Source organism: Lepidothrix coronata, unplaced genomic scaffold (genome assembly GCF_001604755.1).
Source record: "Lepidothrix coronata isolate B3197 unplaced genomic scaffold, Lepidothrix_coronata-1.0 Scaffold41, whole genome shotgun sequence".
Lineage (NCBI taxonomy): Eukaryota > Metazoa > Chordata > Aves > Passeriformes > Pipridae > Lepidothrix > Lepidothrix coronata.
Window position 1 is genome coordinate 808,406 of NW_016690221.1, and position 18,471 is coordinate 826,876.

Below are 18,471 nucleotides of genomic sequence, written 5' to 3' on the forward strand. Positions count from 1 at the left end.
GAGCTACAACTAAAGAAGCATTTAGACACTGTGTTACCAGGGTATTAAAGATGGCATTTACCCAGAACGTGTCCTTAAGGTTCAGTTTTAAACCCCAAACACTTCTACGGTCTCCTTCAAATTAACATTCAGGATGACAGAGGAATGTTAAGTGTCAATCAAAGCAGAAGGCACACATTTACTCATGTAACCACACTATGATATCCTTCCTGGAAATCCTGCCTGACAAAGAGAAAAGCAAAACCTTTGAGAAAATGGAAAACAAACGTGATCATTTCAAAGAGAGACTTAAAATCAGTCTCTGAGCTGTGCTATGTTGGACTTCCCCAGTATTTGGTCACAGCCTCAGGCAATCAGGTAAAAAAACCACAAAAAAGTAGGGGAAAAGAAAAAAAAAAAAAAGCATCACTGAAGCACTAATTTCACCCCAACAGCATTGACCTGGAGAGGCTGAGAGAAGTAAATTCTCTTGGCATGAACTAAAACCAGTTTGACAAGTCTATAGAGCTTGTGTGCATTTGACATCAGAATGGAAATATCTGTTCCCTGGGGGTGCCAGCCCATTCCTTTTTTCCTTTTTCCTGCCTACACCTGAAAGCTGGAACTAGCTATGAAAAATTCATGCGGCAGAACGCTTCAAACGTATCCATGAAGGATCCTCAACATCTGCTGACTTGAACAAACCCTGACGGTTAATATGAAGAATTATGTTAGTGAAATGCTCTCTTCCAGAGAGGAAAATGTCTGCCCAGAATCTTCTGAAAACTTATCTTCTTACCAAACCTGACAGAAAGATGTCAAGAGGAACATCCTACCAAATACACCGACAGGTAACACGACACTTTCCCCCCACCTCTTTCCTAACAACATAAAGAATACTTAATTCTTACAGACACTAAAAGTGACCTAAACAATCTTGTGCAATCATTTCTTCATAACAGAAAACAAACCAAAGAACTCAGGGGCAAATTCAGTCCCTGCAAGCCTGAAATGGGACTTTTCCCATCTGTAAAATTTATACTTCAGTGCGTTAAATTGAAGAACAAAATAGGCACCAACCAGAGACAAATGGGGTCTATTTAGCCTCATGTCAATGTCTGCCATAACAACATAAAATTCATCTGGTTGCAAGTGGAAGTTGGGCAGAACAACATGACACCCTCATACTTTAAATTAATTGCAATACAACCAAGCCAGGAGTTTAATTTTTAGTCCCCAACTTTTTTATTTATTTTTTTTTTTACTTTTTTTTTAAAAGCATTGCCAGTGCCCAAGGGAAAAATTTATCTTCGTTAAATGATAATTGGCTTTATTATCTTTGACTCTTCAGAAATGCTGGCTGGCAAGGTTTTTAAAATTTTCATCAATCTTGTTTTCTGTTTTCACAAAGCCTGCATCAGAAAATGACATCAGGCTGCAGAACACACTGTATCTCCCAGTGTTACCAACAGGTCTGCAGACTATCTAATTTACTAATAAATCTATTGAGGCGACATGCATCTCAATATTTCACAGCTTAACAAGAAGGTCCAGGAGCAAGGCCCTGAATTGCAGTTCCAGACGATTAGCGCCACAAAACCAATTGAGGCAGGAGCATCTAAGCTGTCACAACAGCTTACACACACCCACCTTTTGCAAACCTGCCATTTAAATCATTTACTGAGGCACACTTGCTCCAATTTTTCATAGAATACCTCAAAAGTAGCCACACAGGCTGCTAAAAGTTTCTAGGCCTGGGCCGGCGGCGCTCACAGCAGCAGTGTTGCTTTGATGTTAATAATAGAACCATCTCAGCAGGGCTTTGCAAACTTCTCCTCGAGTGGCACCAGAGCCCGGCCGTGGTGTCACATCGTAAAGGAGCAAGGACACGCATTGCGCTCACCGCAGTAAATACCTCGGCCAGCTCCTCGCCGTAATAAAAAGCTCCCTATGAATCTTTCATTATTTCCCCCTCCTAATAAACCTACTTAAACTCTTGACTTCTCCACCAGAAATCCTTGTGGTTTTATTAAGGAGCTCGTAGCTCCCCCTTTCTTCCCAAAGAAACGTTTGCGTAAAAGCGGCACGGCCTACAGCAAAGCAACGTGTATCATATTTTTTTCTGTTCTGTTTGAGTGTTTCTGGGGAGTTTTGGTTGGTCTTTTTTTTTTTAACATTATTTTTGGAGGATTTGGGGTTTTGAGGATTTTTGTTTGGTTGGGTTGTTTTGTTTGTTTGTTTTTAGGATCCATACTACAACCACAACAGTTTTGGTGCAGAGTTTCAGAGAAATTATCTGCTACACCGAGTATGGCCTTCAAGGAAATAAGAGTTTTATGATGGCCTTACTTGAATTAACACTTCCATCTTCACGTGCCCTGCCAACACTGGTAAGATCAAAAGAATGTCACCTTACTCCCTGACAAGCCAGAATCTTTGGGAAGAGACCTGACCATCTGTGCTGCAGTGTTATGTCTGTCTGCGGGAGAAGGGGCACATGAAAGAAAAAAGCCTAAAGACTGAAGGATCCATTTAGGATACCATCATCAAATCTATTGTTCAATAAATGGAAACAGGAAAAAAAACATTTAGGATTTCCCAACTGTTACTGAAATTACACTGAAACTGTATTTACCAGTACAATTGGTAAATACTGAAATATGTAATCCCAAGGCTTGTACCAGCCCAGTGACAGATGAATTCTCACACCACTCTGATCAAGTTAGGAAGCTCCAGCAATGGAGTTAAAACTGAAATCCTCCAAAACAGAAATAGTGAAGTCTCAACAAGGAGTAAGTGATGTATTTGAGTTAGTAACAATACTCATTTTGGTTTTCATTTCTGTTGCCAAACTGTTGACTTTCAGACTTTCTGATTTTCCCAGCCAAAATTTTGTGCTATTTACATGAAAGCTTTAACATATGGTTAAAAAAAAAAAAAAAGGCAAGATTTTCATTAGAGTAGCATACAGTTCAACTCATTTTAAGACATTTTAAATTTAGGACTAATTTATGACATCTCTAATTTCTGATGTGATGTTATTCCTGATATGCTGCCTGTTGGACATAATTTTTATCTCACCAAAGTCTGTCACCTCAGAGATGATTTAGTTCTCTTAAAATCATTGGAAACACGTCCACTGGAAAGAAACAACCGTGCTTTTCAAGCGCAGTTGGATGGACCTTGCACTGTGACCCAGACTTTCAAATTAAGACACATGGTTTCAGGGCAGGCATGCAGAACACTGGTGTTTAACCAAGCTGGGGACTTGGCTGTTAAGGAAAAATACTGCTCAGCATTTGCATCTTCTCCCAGAGTGACCATCTCTACAGGCTAATAAACCTTCGGTGCCTTTGCACTGAGGGTGCGCACGGACTGAACCGTCACAGCAACGCTGAAAACACCAACACGGCCCAAAGAGCTGATCCTTTTCACTGCACCCAGGCACTCTGTTGCCTTCTTTTTCCATGTATGAACAACCTCAGAACATAGAGAGAAAGCAAACTCAAGCACAGCAAAAGCACCTGAAGGCTGTCTTTGGAAACTGTTTCCCAACTTTCCAGGGTTAAGTTTGTAATCACGGGCGATGGGTGGGTGTAAGACTTCATGGTGTTGGGACTTTGAGTTCTCAGTTTCACAGAATACTGTGAGTTAGAAGGGACTCACCAGGATGATAAATCACCAACTGTTAAGTAAAAGGCCCATACAGGGATCAAACCCACAACCTTGTTATCAGCACTAACCAACTGAGCTAATCTCAGGTTAGACTGACATGAAACAAAATGTCTTTACCATTAATACTCAGAGCCCTGCTAGAGAATTCATTGTGACTGGAGCTTTTAGATTGTTTTTGAAACATGTTCAACACCCTCTAATCTTTTTATTCCACATGTATCGAAAACAGTTATTAATTGAAGGATAGTTCAGTGTATTTTCCAGATGTTGCTCAAGCTCCATTTACCTTCAGCCACGATTCAACACTGACTTTAACCTGCAAAATAAGGCCCTGTAACTCCTCTCCTGCTTAGCTCAGAGCCAGACCTTTCTCCTGCTGTCAGTCTTGTATTTTGGAGCAGAACAGGACAGCTTACAGCTTTCTCAGCTGGTAGAATGATTCTGCAAATGTGCTTTTCTTCCAGGCTGGAGCAAATCTGACACCAGTCTCCTTCAAGGAATAACGAGCTCTGCATATCTAACGCTGCTCTCAGTGAATGACTGCCCTGGGAATTATCCGGAGGTTTTTTCCTCCTGCCCTCAATAACAGTGGAAATGTGCAGCTGAGTCATGGAGCAAGGTTGAACTCAATAATTAATATATAATCTACTCGCACAGAGATTGGATATTCCACTTCACTCGTGGTTCATTTTGTTTTGGTTAAACTGGTTTTAAATTTTATACATGTCCTAATGGAAAATTACAAGTGTCATCACTCCTAACATCCAATAAGATGCAGACAGTGACAATTCAACGTGGTATCTTCCTCACCTGGATGTACCTTTAACAATCTGTTTCCAACCTCTTGCCTGAATTCTTTATTAGTCTCCCAAAATATATCATTTTTCTGCAACCATTCTCTGCATATTGCTTCAGGACTATATTTCTGCCTGATTATTTTCTGTTACTGGACCAAAAAGGTTTATTCACTTCCATGTAATGGATCACATGTTTCTTCTCCAGATCAAAGTTTAAACTGACCAGTTTAATCTCATTTTCTTTAGACTCTAATGCCTTACAGCCAATGCCTTCCTTCAACACACAGTGTTAATAATCCTGGATACCAAGGTGTCAATTTAAAAACCTCATTGGCTGATATTAATTTTAAAAGCGAATCCATTTCTGGCTTTCCATCTTGTCTCATCCTTCTTTTTCTTTTATCCATTTTATCTTTCCTATTTCCACATTCCAGATAGACTTTGCATTCATGGTATCAAGGCTGTAAGCATTTTGGAGTGTTTTCTTTCCCATATGCCTGTACTGTGCTTTGCATAGCACTTGTTATGCATGCATGATCACAGACTATTTCTAGCATTAATTAAGATATGAAATTATAGTGGGAAGTATGTTATTGGTCACATAATACAAACAATACAAATTTGCTTTAAAAATGAAATTACTAAAGTGTTAGCAAACCTCTTCATACTGTCAGAAATAATAATGTTTACAATCTACATGCCACAGTACAGGCAGAATTCACAAGTGGATTTGGAATATTATTTCCACTTCAGAAAGATATACATAAACCCCCTGAGCAGTTAATTTAGTTTAGATGCTTATCCAGAAGAAAAAAACAAAGGTTTGTCATTCCTGCCTGTCAAACCATCCAGCTGCTGCCCCCAGTTATCCCAGTCCCACAACCAGCACTTCCACTGCCTGGGCAAGAATGGCTTTCCTTGAAATCCCGTCAGGAATTTCAGCAGAAGAATCACATTTTCTTAAAAATTCACAGGACCATAATGTTTCAAAGGACCATAATGTTTTAGATGAACTTCTGACAAACATAAGCATAGTTGCAAAACCAATTTGCCAGATTTCCTGCCCAGAAACCCAGACTCCCACGTTTTGCTATTGTAAGGAAGTGAGCCAACAGGGATTGTCCCAAATCTAATGGTACCCAAGATGAAGACATGTCTGGCATCTCATCAGGCCAAGTGATCTAGAGCTGAGTCCTGCATCTTTTCAAAGCCCAAACCACAAGAGCAGCCTGTCAGTGAAGCTGCCACTGTCATCAACAATGTACCCCATCAGCTCTTCCTTGTCTCCACAATCAGAACTACAAACCTCTCTGTCCCCACAGCAGAACAACACACTCCCTATCTCCCTGCTACATTAAAAATACCTTTGTCAAATGGCTCAGAAAAGGAGTCAAACCATTCTACACATTTAGAATATTAATTTTTCATACAAACACGTTTACTAAATGTTTTCCAGTCGTTTACACATGTACACTTTTGCTGAATGTGCACATCAGCATATTTAGTGTGCAGTCATCTCTCTGACCCCAGGGCTCTGCTGCTTTTCCCTCCACTTTGCTGCAAAAGCCACTCCTGAAATACCTCTGTAATGGTGGTGTTAATACAATTTGTGTAATGTAAAATAATAAGTAATAACAATGAAATGCATGTTCCCTGGGACTCTGTGATAACTCCAGGTAAAAACAATGCCATAGACTGGGAATAGATTCATAAATAAATTTGCACTCAGAAGAGTGACTTGTTTACTTACTCACAATGGAAAACAACACATTATAAACCCCTGCATTAAAAAGAAATTATAATCACAACTTCACAATAAACAGTGAGGAATATCACCATGTACCTGCCTGGCACAAAATAAACCACCAGACAAAAGGTTCTGAGGGTGATTTGTGGAGGGCATACACTCTCTTAGGTCCCTCTTACTACACAAGGAGTTCAGTGTGCTCCAAACCAAGCTGACCTCCTTTAGAGGTCCAATCCTTTGTTAGCAAAGCTCTTTTTATGAGGGCAGCCTTTGTGAATCCTGTCTGCAGCCTCAGTGTGAGAGCATATTATCCACGATTTGGATACTCACTTGCTACGTTGAGATGAATAAAGGGACTTGTCTTGTTCTCCCCATTCTTTTCATTGACTGCCTGGACATAATAACCTCCTGCGTCGGTCACTGATGTTCCAAGGATCACCAGCTGATTCTCCAGTGTGATGGCTCTGTTTAGGACAGAGAAAGATCACATTAATACCAGAAGGATGTTATCCACCAGGCAAAAACCATATAACACTTCAGACTTGACAGACTGATATGATGTTCACTGGTCACCTAAATAAAGATGCTGCAGAATCAAAACAAGCCTGATTTCAAACTCATTTACAGGAAATAAAGATCTTAGATGCCTCTAGGCCTTTTCTCTGTTTAGATCACATAATATGTTTATGGTGACACGCAGAAAGCTACAGCACATGAAACTAGGACAGTTTAAAAGGCAATAAGAAGTTACACAAGAAACAACAAATGACACCAGAGACCAACAGCCTGCAAACTGCCCCACTGTGGGCTGATGACAGTCCTGGTCAGCATCAGCTGCTGCAAAGGCAGTTTTATTGAAAACCTTCTCAACTAGTGAAAGGCAGAGTATTAAAGAGTGACACTCAGGGAATAACACACAGTTCATTGAGAAAGGAAAGTAAAAATCAAAGGCAGCAGAACCTCCAGAGGTAAACTTTCTGTATTTATGGCATTGCTAATTATCCCAACATCACAGACAAGAACATCGGTGAGTTAGAGCCTAATGGCTATAACAGAGATGATCTGTGTGGAGACAGGGAGGGAGGGAGGAATTTTAATTCAGCCTAAAGCAGTTAGGAAAGCACAACCCTGTTGTTAACTGGTGAGGGCCAGAGGGAGTCAATAAAGGTCATTTTATAACCCGAGTATATTCTTAGGGCTGCTACATAGCAAATGTCTCTAAACTCCCTCATAGCCAGCCTTACCCACCTCGTTACTTTGTATTTCACATGTATTAGATGCTCTTTTTTTGTCTATAAAAGACAAAGGATTAACCTAGAGACAACATATAAAACTTTACGGGTTTGACAGGGCAGGACACAGGAAGCTCAAAACCCAGGTAAGATAAATGTAAAGTTCCAGGGAAAGCCTTTGGAACAAAGATGTGACATTACTGCAGCCTGGGACAGGCATAGCTTGGAAATCTGAGTGCAAGACTTGGAGGAAGGAATTCCCACCTTCACCTATAGTACTTGATGAGAAGCCACAGCGAGTTCAGCTGTGCCATTACTCATATCATTGAGCATGAGGTTGAAACAACATATAAAATTATTTTACTGGAAGAAACAAATTCACACATCAATAGGCCTCAAAAAGAGCCAGTGCTAAATCAAAGTATTGGTACACTACTCAGTCAGTAATAAACACCCCTGGTATTCATCCTCTCAAAACCTCCATGTTTTGGCATGGGGTGGTTACCCTTAATAATAAACAAGTATTTTGCTTTGAAAAAGCAGCTAAAGCAACAGTGGAAATCATAAGTTCCTAGTACAGCATATTAGTTTTTATACGTAGGAGAGGCATAAAAAATTACAGTGAGAACATAGCTGTTCAAAGTCAGGTATTTTATTCATTACACTTTGATTTTCTGATGTGAACACAAAGACCTCTGAACTTCTGGAAAGCTATCATGGAATTATAGAACCACTTAGGCTGGAAAAGAACCTTAAGATCATCAAGCCAAACCATTCCCTCAGCACTGCCAAGGCCACCAGTGAACCCTGTCCCCAGGTCCCCCAGGGATGGTGACTCCACCACTGCCCTGAGCAGCTGTGCCAGGGCTTGACAACCCTTTCACTGAGGAAATTGTTCCTAATATCCAGTCTAAACCTCCCCTGGTGAAACTCGAGGCCATTTCCTCTTGTTCTGTTCTTACTCAGAAGAGCTCGACCCCCACCTGGCTCCACTCTCCTGTCAGGGAATTGCAGAGAGCAAAAAGGTCCCCCCTGAGCCTCCTTTTCTCCAGGCTGAGCCCCCCCAGCTCCCTCAGCTGCTCCTCATCACTTGTGCTCCAGATCCCAATACATTTAAATATATTTTAAATATATTTTAAAAAAATAAAGCTTTATTCTCAGCTCTCAAATCAGTCATTACACACCACCTAAAGATCCTGTTTACAGTATCTTCATTGACAGTTTTTATTATAAAACCTACTAAAAAAAAAACCCCCCAGTATTTTTTTTATTTTATTCAGTGAGCCAGTAGTAGTTTAATTGATTTAGAAAATTAATCAAAGAAACTGTTATAGATTTACAGAGTGGGAATATAAAATACAGTTAATATGACACTTGATAGAACAAATAAAGATAAAATTCCAATGCAGTGCTAATAATTGAATATTAAAAGACAATTACATTTACATTCATTTCTACTCTAGTTCTAAAGAGTAAAGAAAGCAGCATTAGGAAGATTCTTGAAAAACACTGAAATATATTTCAGACTGCTTTGATGCCAGTTGCACCCAAAGTTTTAAAGGTGATCCTTGAATACTGCTGAGATGGATGCTGTTACTATCTGCATTGAATTGACTGGAAATTTTGACACTTAAACCATTAAACTCACTGTACAATAATCAAGAACAAAGGAAATGAAAATGTATTTGTTAAGAAAATTGTTGAAAATGAAGTGGGCCTTTTTCATTAAAATTTACTTACATTTCACTCACAAATGTTACATCTTGCTCCCACTCCAATAAAAACTTGTGTATTATAAAGATTAATGAACACAACTATACTTGAACCAAAAAAATCAGTGCAGAAGGGCTAAACATTATAAATTACTTGTTCAAAATACTGCAAAAAGTTTGATATTAATTTGTATAGAAAAAAGAGTTAGAAGATAATGCAACTACTGAAGACAACTCTTAGGTTTCATCAATTACACAGTCAAAGTTAAATTAAAAACCCAAAAATGAGTTATTGATATCTTAATAGTTCTGTGAAAAATGGAATGTTTCCATTTCATTAACCAAAGACAGGTATGGAGCCAGCCAGGGGCCCTCACAGGCTCTGGAGTCTGGGAGTTTTATTTAGATCATGCATGAGCCTCATGCATCAGGAAAGTCAATTAGTCACATTTTAAGGACTCATTAATTCCAATGTTTCCAAACCATCTGAAGCTTCCTGTCCTGGCCCTTACCAGGGTTGCAACAACTTTCTGTACAACAGCCACACAGAGCTCCCAAAAATTGGCTTAATGTGTTCTCCAGGGTTTATTGTTTGTTTTCATTGTCTGATATAACTTCTAAATTCTGACAGCACTACTCTAATGTTCCAAGGAAAATCTGATTCCTGGCTGCTCAGTTTACCAGCATATTTGAGGAAGATGACTGCAGCAGATAGAGTGGACCTGTCAGTAATTCATACCCAGCACAGAATTCATGAAAAATATAAATATTGCTTTTTTAAAGCAGCATCGAACTTAATCTAATACTTTCAAAGACAGGAGCAACCAGCAAGCAAACTAAGCAGACTGATCCTTGGGGACTTCTTAAGTGCAGGAAAGAAGCATTTGAAATCACACGTTTTAACAGAAGAATTTTTAAGGTTTCTCTGGAGCTCAGCAGAATCTCGTGGGGAACAGCAGCCAACACACAACCAGCAGCAGACACGGCTGTGGGTGGGAGGGGGTTGGAACAGTGGATCCAGTGTTATCATGTCCAAAAGAAGCTCAGTGACACCTGCAGCACAAAAGCAGAGGCTAAACCAGACTGACCTCAAAGGGAAGGCGAGCGGGGCCTTGGAAACCACGAGCTGTGCTCAGGAGATGCTGCCCAACCAAAGGCTTGGGGCTGATGGGATGGGAAAAGGCAGCAATGATGGGGACAAGTCATCACATCCCCCATTCTTCTGAGTATCTGAACACGGAAACAACACCCCTGAGGTTCCCATCACTTCCATTCACTGCAGCCAGAATTCAGCCTGAACTGGATACCTGGTCTAGTGGAAGGAGTCCCTGCCCACGGCACAGGGGTTGGAACTGGATGATCTTTAAGGTGCCTTCCAACCCAAACCATTTTATGATTCTATACATTCTGAGATTTTTAATTGCTCCCTTCCAAATTGTCCAAAACTCTGATGCAAAGCTAAAGCTTACGAGAATTGTTAAAATCAATTGAACACAAATCGAGTCTTTAGAAGTAAAGAGAATTTTCCAAAAGGAATACCATTATTATGGTCTTAAAGACAAAGGCTTTGGAGTTAAACTAATTTTTTTTCTCCCACAGTGAAAACTCTGTCATTTATTAAATGCTGGAAGTGAACCCTTCAGTATCTTAAAATAGGTGGATTTCAGTTTATAATGTTTGTTATGTGAAATACCAAAATCTACTCTACAAGTGGATAATTCCCAGAAGTTAAATATTTGTTATGTTATTAGTCTACCAGATTACATGAAAAACAGATAATACTGGGTTATAAAAATATAAAATGAAAATCAGAGTAACCTGATTAGGCTTTCTCTCAGAAGGCTGCCATCTGTTCCTGAGCCAGCGTGCAATATTTTAGCACAAAGACCTTCAGAAAGCCTCTTTTCCAATATTACCTCCAGCTAATACGATTATCAATCCCTCTATATGAGATTTTTTTTTACTGGAGAGCCTCTGTTCCCCTTTAAAAAACTTCTGTCCACACTACACAGTAAATACCCAATCTATCTCCACAACCCAGACAACACACAGGAACAGTGACGTGAATAGAGAAGGGAGAGATTATGGAGCAGTAACAAAATAATTACTGAAAGACTTCCCCCCTGGATTTCCCCTCTTGGAAAAGCACAGCTATGCTGCAGTTAAACACACATCTGTTCAAGGGAAGCCCTGGCTCGGCGCAGGGCACGCACGGCTTACCCCAGTGAGCATCTCACCACCCTTGTGCCTCCCAGTGCTGAGCGGGGAATTATTAACCCAAATCATCTCAATACATGTCTTCCACAAACCACCCAGGACTGTTGCTCAGGACTCAGTCACAGAGAAAAATATCAGTGTATTTGCTACAGGGCAGCACATTCCCAGCAACGGAGCACCGGGACCTGCGACGGGATGAGTTTCACAGAATATTACTCAGGTTCCAGGTGTATTGTTACTGCAAATCAACCATCTATTAATAAAAACTTTATACTTACACAGGCACTGAATATTAAGTACAACTACACAAATTCATGCATTGAGTTTATAATTGAGGCAGTTCATACTTCTCTTGTTCTTTTAGCTTCTCTAGCTATGCCAGGGCACAACACGTGCTTCTGGGAAGGCACTGGGATTTCTAGTCATGAAAGCATCCCAAAGTTACACAGGAATAACCAAGACAGTCCTAATGGTCAGGCAGAGGATGAACACTATCGTGAAATGAAGGACAACCCGCTCCTGACAGATTTAGCAGACATATTTCCAGGAAGAAACGAGAGAAGCGGCAGAATTTCCTTATAATATGCTTGGCTTCCCTATTCTCCAGCACTAGTTTTGGGGCTTGCAAGGTCTTGGTTCAGTAAAACTGCAGACAGTATTCCCCATGCTCATTCATGAACACATTACACAAAATCTGTTCTGTGTAAAGCTGGAATGGAAGTGGATGGAAAATCGCACTTGACAAACGACCAGTGATCCACCACCTGACTGGAAAGCAGCATCACAATGAAATCCAGAGGGTCTGTCTTTGGCCTGGCATGACTTAATATTTTTGTTGGTGTTTGCTGACTGAATATAGATTTCACTCACTAAATCTGCTGATAAAGTCCCAAACACTCTGGAAGACAGAATCAGAATTCCAAATGCAAGAGACCTGTTCAAGCCTCTCCACAAGACTGAGGTTTGCAGTTCAGTGAACAAGCTCAAAACATTGTATTTGAGAAGGAAAAAGTGACTGCCCAACAGGCAAACCTCACAAGGGGTTGTGCAAACAGCAGTATCGTTGCAAAATCTAAGAAATAACCCTATTTCTCACCCAGCCTGGCCTCCAGTTTTGGCTACTGAATTTAAAAGAGTGGGTTAGTCAAGAAGAATCAAAAAACCATGACAACTGTATCAAAACCATTCACTCCCTTCCTCTCCCAGCTATCCAACCCAAAGACTCATCTAGAAAATGTGACATGCAGGACAATACTCTAAACAAAAAAAGTCACCACAAGTGTTTTCATATATGTACAGGACTGCTACAAAAAAGTAACAGATTTAAGCAGAATCACCAAATATTAAATCTTGTTATAAAAATCCTAGCAGTTCGCCCTCGGAAAGCTTATTTTCAGTCTTTTGAGACAGAGGCTCCCAGAAAAGATGCTCAGATGAAATATCCCAAATGTATATGTTTAAATCATGCCCATATCAAGCAATTACTTGCCTGGAGATTAAAAAACCCACAGAACAAAACCCAAGATAATCACTATATAATTGATCATGAGAGAGATGTTTGCAGGGAGAGACAATGCTGCCAAACCAGAGGCGAGAAATCACAGCGACAAACTAAGGAATAATATTCCTAAGTGCACCACTTATGTCAAAATGTTCTTTTTCTCTCCCCAGGTTTTCGGCAGGTTGAATTCTCATTTAATTAAGCTTAATTATTATCACACAACTTTGCTCCTTGGGTGGTTTTTTTTTTGTTGTTGTTTTGTTTGTTTGGTTTCTTTTTGTTTTGTTTTGGTTTTTTTTGTTATTATTACATTTTAAGCAACAAGAGTTAGTGCAGCTGACACAAGAATTTATGTGTGCTTAAATCCCAGCTCCTGGGTGTTATCTTGTTGAACCACACCAAGGTGTCCCTGGATGTGCTACGCCAGCAACAGCACTTCTCAAACTAGTAGAAAAAATCTGGACTTTCAAGACAAAATACACCATCTCAGTCAATAACAGAAACCAAAGACTTGGGATAAAGTAAGTCCATTTTCTCCAGTCTCCTCTTCTTATAAAACTCTTACAGCATTCAAGCTATTTGTAAGCAGAGCATCTATTTCTCTTTCCTCTCCAGTTTATTGTATAATCAACACACTGAACTGCAGTTGTGCCGTCACAAGCTGTTGCTATGGACATTGCTAGCAACCACAGGAAAGGAGAATAGTGGAAATTTTTTAATATAAATGGGTTATTTAAACAAAACATTGCAGTTAAAAAGTACCACAGGTTGTTGATCTACACAGCTGGCTGACTTCACTGACAGCAAGCACAAAGACTATTTGTAATCATTTGGGATTTTATAGTTCAATTTTCAGAGACAGACATGAATATTGCCTCACTTTATGATGGTTCTCCTGAATTGATTATTCAAGGTGCTGTGGGTTTTTTTAAACACTGATTTGTTCCCCTTTCCTTCACTGTGAAAGGAAAACTTGTGTTATTAAATTATATCTACTTTTCTGATAAAACATGTCAGCATAATGGTATGTGGTATATAGCGCTTTGCAGTCAAGTATTGAAGAGTTTCCTGTTGAATATTGCATATTCATACTGTTACCTCCCTGAGATACATTTGTTTTTATTCTGCAGTGCACAAGGCAGGACTGAACTGCACTAAGTATAAAACAAATTAGCAGCAGCACGGCCCTGTCACAGGGCAATGCCCTGAAGGGATAATTGATCATACAACAATGACAAAGAAAACTTCAACCTCTTAACAGCACATTTAACAGATCTATTTAGACGTGCCACAACTGCACCCACTTAAATGCTCCCAGCCTCTCCTTATTCATGTTCCTGGATCTGCCCCAGCGCCACCTCTGCCATTTTATTCCCGATTTCACACATATCTCATTTGAAACCATCTCCATTCTCACATAGGTGTAGCTGAGAATAAGATTTGGCACAGCCAGGTATGAGCACACCTCGTCTCAGGCACTCAGAAATCCGTATCACAGCAACTGAAATATCCACAGCATTTGGAAACTGAATTTCAAATCTTGGATGGGCCAACGCAAATCTCCTTCTAACATAATCACTCCCTTTCCTCAGTTGAAACAAGTCCTTCAGCAGCTAAATATGTGCACATGAGTACAGTTAAAACTGATATAGGGAGTACACAGAGCTGTGACAGCAATCCTGTCTGTAATCATCAATCCACGGCAGCTGCACGTCGGTGAAGACAAACCAGCCCCACACAGGTGGAAAACCTCAAACCTGCAATTGCTGCTTATTATCACATGAGCCAAAGGCTTTGGTTTTCTTCTAGTGCCAGAAAAACACACCTCCACTTTACAGACAGCAAAATATAGATCCAAATGTACCACACCAGCTCTATGAGCAAGAAGCACAAGACCAAACCATCCCCTCGACTCCTTCAGCTGATAATAAACGGGAGAGTTTCAAGGGATAGGAAATTTGTACAGCCATAACTTATTACACACTTGTAGTAGGGAATCTTACACCTCAGAACTACCAGCCTAGTAGCCTGTTAAGTTTTTAGATCTATTACTTCTCCTTCTAATAGTACCAAATCTTTAAACAAAGAGCAGGGATATGGTAAAAGGTGGCCAGTGACCCCAGCATCAACCTCTGCTGCTGCCAAAGAGCAGCAGTGCTGGGCAGCAATAGAGCAATTTATTTAGACAAGTTTTACTATGAAAGATAATTAAAGATTTAGTGGCGTGGATCGATACAACAGTAAACACTATCTGTGTACAGCACTGCAGTTTGCCAAGACCAGCATTTGTGTTACTGCTGCAGATTCATCATACAGGGTTATTACACAGTATCTTAGGTTTGCTGTCTACATCAAAATAGGGATTTTGGGGGGTTATTGCTACTCACACACCATTAAGACATAGACTTGCTGTGCAGCACGAGCTGAGCACAGGCCCAGGAGCTGGGCACATCCAGGTTGTGCCAGTGCTGTGTAGCCTTGGGTGAGTTACTTAGCCTTTCAGTCTGTATGTTTTGCCAAGAGAGAAAAAGCATAACACATGTATATATTTCTTTTTATGCAGAGAAATTTAATCTAGAGGCTTAAATAGTTAATACCTCTGGCACTCAAAAGATGTAGAGGATTATGTAAGTGCTCAATCTTAATACTTTTTACTTCCATTTCAGTCTGACTATCAGGCATTTTGTTACAAGTTCAGGCAAAGCAACTGATTTTCAACTGCTTTACCATCACCTGAGCTAAACACACTGGGCAGAGGAGCATTGCTTTCCAAACACCAGTCTTCTAGTCACTCACAGAACTGCACTACTTCCTTCAGCAGAATCCCCTCATACTGAGTACAGATGCACTCAGTAACAAACACATCTTACCCCAGACTCCACAGAATCCTGGTTATTATTGTCAATGATACAGCAAACAAAATTTCAAGTCAGTCATCTCAGATTTTTTTTTTTTCTTAATGCCCCTAATGCAAACATTTCAAAGCACTTCAAGTTAGTGACAGTGAAACGTAAAAGTCACCGGTCAAAAAAAACCCCAAATAAGCAGAACTTAAAAAGAAATTTAAAAGGAAGCAGCAACTCCCTTTTTCTATTATAAATAGGCCATGCAATGACACAAAGGCAAGGTCAGGTTGGATGCATTCAACCGTATGCTGAACAGACATATGAAGCCAAACACTGGAAACTTTGGAATTAAAAAAACCTGTGTAAGATCACAGCAGCATTTTCTGTTATGATTTCTGTCCGAACATGATTTCCTGCCAATAGTGCGTGAAACAGAGCACAGTAAACTACTGAAAAATATTTTTCTATCAATAGCACTTCAGCTATTAAGCTACTTGTAGTGTACTAGTCAAAAAGAATACAAGGGGAAAATTTTTCATAAAGAAAAAGAGAAATACCTCTTTCTAATTAATGAGCCAAACATACATAAAGCTGTTGTGTAGCAAAGTTATGGTATTCTAAAAAGTGGAAAGCAGAGTTATGAGAAGTTTTATGTGAGAAACTGAGAATATCAATGAAGTTACACCTGCACTTGACCATCTGATCATCCCAATCCCAGGCAAAGTATTGCTACCCATAGTAAAATCTATGTACCATCAGTGTGAACACTACCAGCTTTTAACATAAAGTGTCCTGGAAGATTGGCTTTGGACATTCCTAAGTAGAGCTCTCTTTTGGGATCTCATTTGTATGTTGTACTTGAAACCCTGATGCAGCCCTGCTCTCCAAATCTCATCCAGAACACTTCAATGGCCAACTCAAGTGTAAATAACACGTGATTAAAGCAGCAGCAGACCCTGCAGATTTCTTTTCTTTCGACTTGGGTGGTGCTGCCAAAACCAAGAAGACAGGTACCCTATCAGCTCCACTTATTTTTAGATTACTTGAAATCAATACTCGGGTGTGTCTGCATGAATTACTGCTTATTTGACTTCTGAGTCTAAAAAGACACAAATTTCCTTGCAGCAGAGCAATGACACATATTCAGGATTCCTGGCTGTAAAGCTTAAGGAAGTCAGACGGCCAAAGCTCATGTACTAAATCTGGCCAGTCCTCTGGTAGAATGACAGCAACTTCTACTTTAGAAATAGTCCCAGAGGTAAAATAGAAGGCAAAGAACTACAATTCCTTTCCTCCCAGTACTGAAGCTCCAAGTACCACACACTCCCTCTAATGAAGAGCAATAGAGAAGCTGCATCCCAGGGACTGCCTCGTTTGCATTTGCTGGATGATCCGTAAACACTGTGCCCATCAAAATGAAACCCTTGAAGTGTCAGTAGATGCAATTTGGTTTCTTTGATTTTATGGCTACAATATGCTTTGCAGATCATTTTTATTCGTACTGAAGAAACATTCAGCTGAGTTCCATGGCAAAAGAACTCCCAAACCCCGGCAGGGCCGCGGGCGCGGTGCCAGCAGAGCCTGAACAGAACGCTCAACATCTTGCCCATGCAAGTAATTCTACACAATAGTTAGACCAGAACAGAAAACCTCTGATGCCCCCGAAGTCTTCGCTGAAATCTGTCTTCACATGTTTATCTCCTCACTTGCAGACATTTCTGCTGCAGAGGTTTTAGGGATTTGCTCCTGCAACGCAGCAAAACTCTGCTCCCTGCGATTCCCCTCATCTGGAGAAGAGGTGCTGTTACTGAGTTAATGGACAGGAGACACAACAGTTCCATCACCTTCAGTTACTGACTCTTTTTACCCACTTTGCCCTGCAATGAGGATCTCTGCTTGCTCACATTTACGCTACGGCAGCATCAGCTGTCCCCTAATCCTGCAACACATAAAAATGGAAAGATAGATGCAGGAAAACATTAAAATGCCCTTATCACTTGGCTGCAGGGGTATAAACTTAAAATAGGAGATTGTTTTTCCTGTTGAAACCAAACAAATAAATACATTTACCTAATTCTCTTCTTAAATAATCCTTACGAGCATTGAAGGGAAGCTTTGATTATTACTGTAAAGATAAACACTGGAACATTCCATTCTATCTTACCCAGGTTAGATAGAAACAAATTCAATTCCTTCCTGTACATGTTTTTCCCAGGTGCATTAACACGCCTTTACATTCAAGAACCAACTTTTATTACAAGCTGAGTGTGTAGGGAACAGGGAGATAGGGAAAGAAAACAGAATGAACAGAATGTTAATGAGAAAGAAAAATACAGCCCCGACAGCCAATTCCTTTAATTAGACGGGTGTCTGCATTTTTAACTTCCAAATTTCTAATCCCAAACTCAGAAGATGGAAAATAGAAACAATGTTCAAATAAACCCCGCAGGCTACTTTGCTAAAGGAAATGGGAAAATTAACCTCTTATCTCCTAAGATGAAAATATGGTACAAAAAAACCCAGGCCAAAATAGTGTTTTATGAGAGCCAGAGCCATGAGGGCAATAATAGCAATGCACAGACTTCAGAATGAAATCCTGAAAACAGAGCTAAGGAACAGGAGCTATGGAACAAGACAGTCACACAGGATGGTGGAAGAAAACCTCTTGTTTTCTTTCCTATATTCTTAATAACTGAGAGATAAAACACATATTTGGTAATACTGCAGCCTATCCAGAATCATGCAAAACAACCACAAAAATGACC

At 40.0% G+C, this 18,471-nt stretch overlaps 1 protein-coding gene across 2 annotated transcripts in view; it reads right to left on the reverse strand.

The window, feature by feature from the left end:
* Positions 1-18,471, reverse strand: part of SDK1 (sidekick cell adhesion molecule 1) — a 392,652-nt gene that overhangs the window by 199,332 nt on the left and 174,849 nt on the right. For both annotated transcript variants that reach the window (XM_017813542.1, XM_017813541.1), the window contains exon 6: positions 6,529-6,662. In XM_017813542.1, coding sequence (XP_017669031.1) covers positions 6,529-6,662 — 134 coding nt within the window. The remainder of the gene's footprint in view (positions 1-6,528; positions 6,663-18,471) is intronic.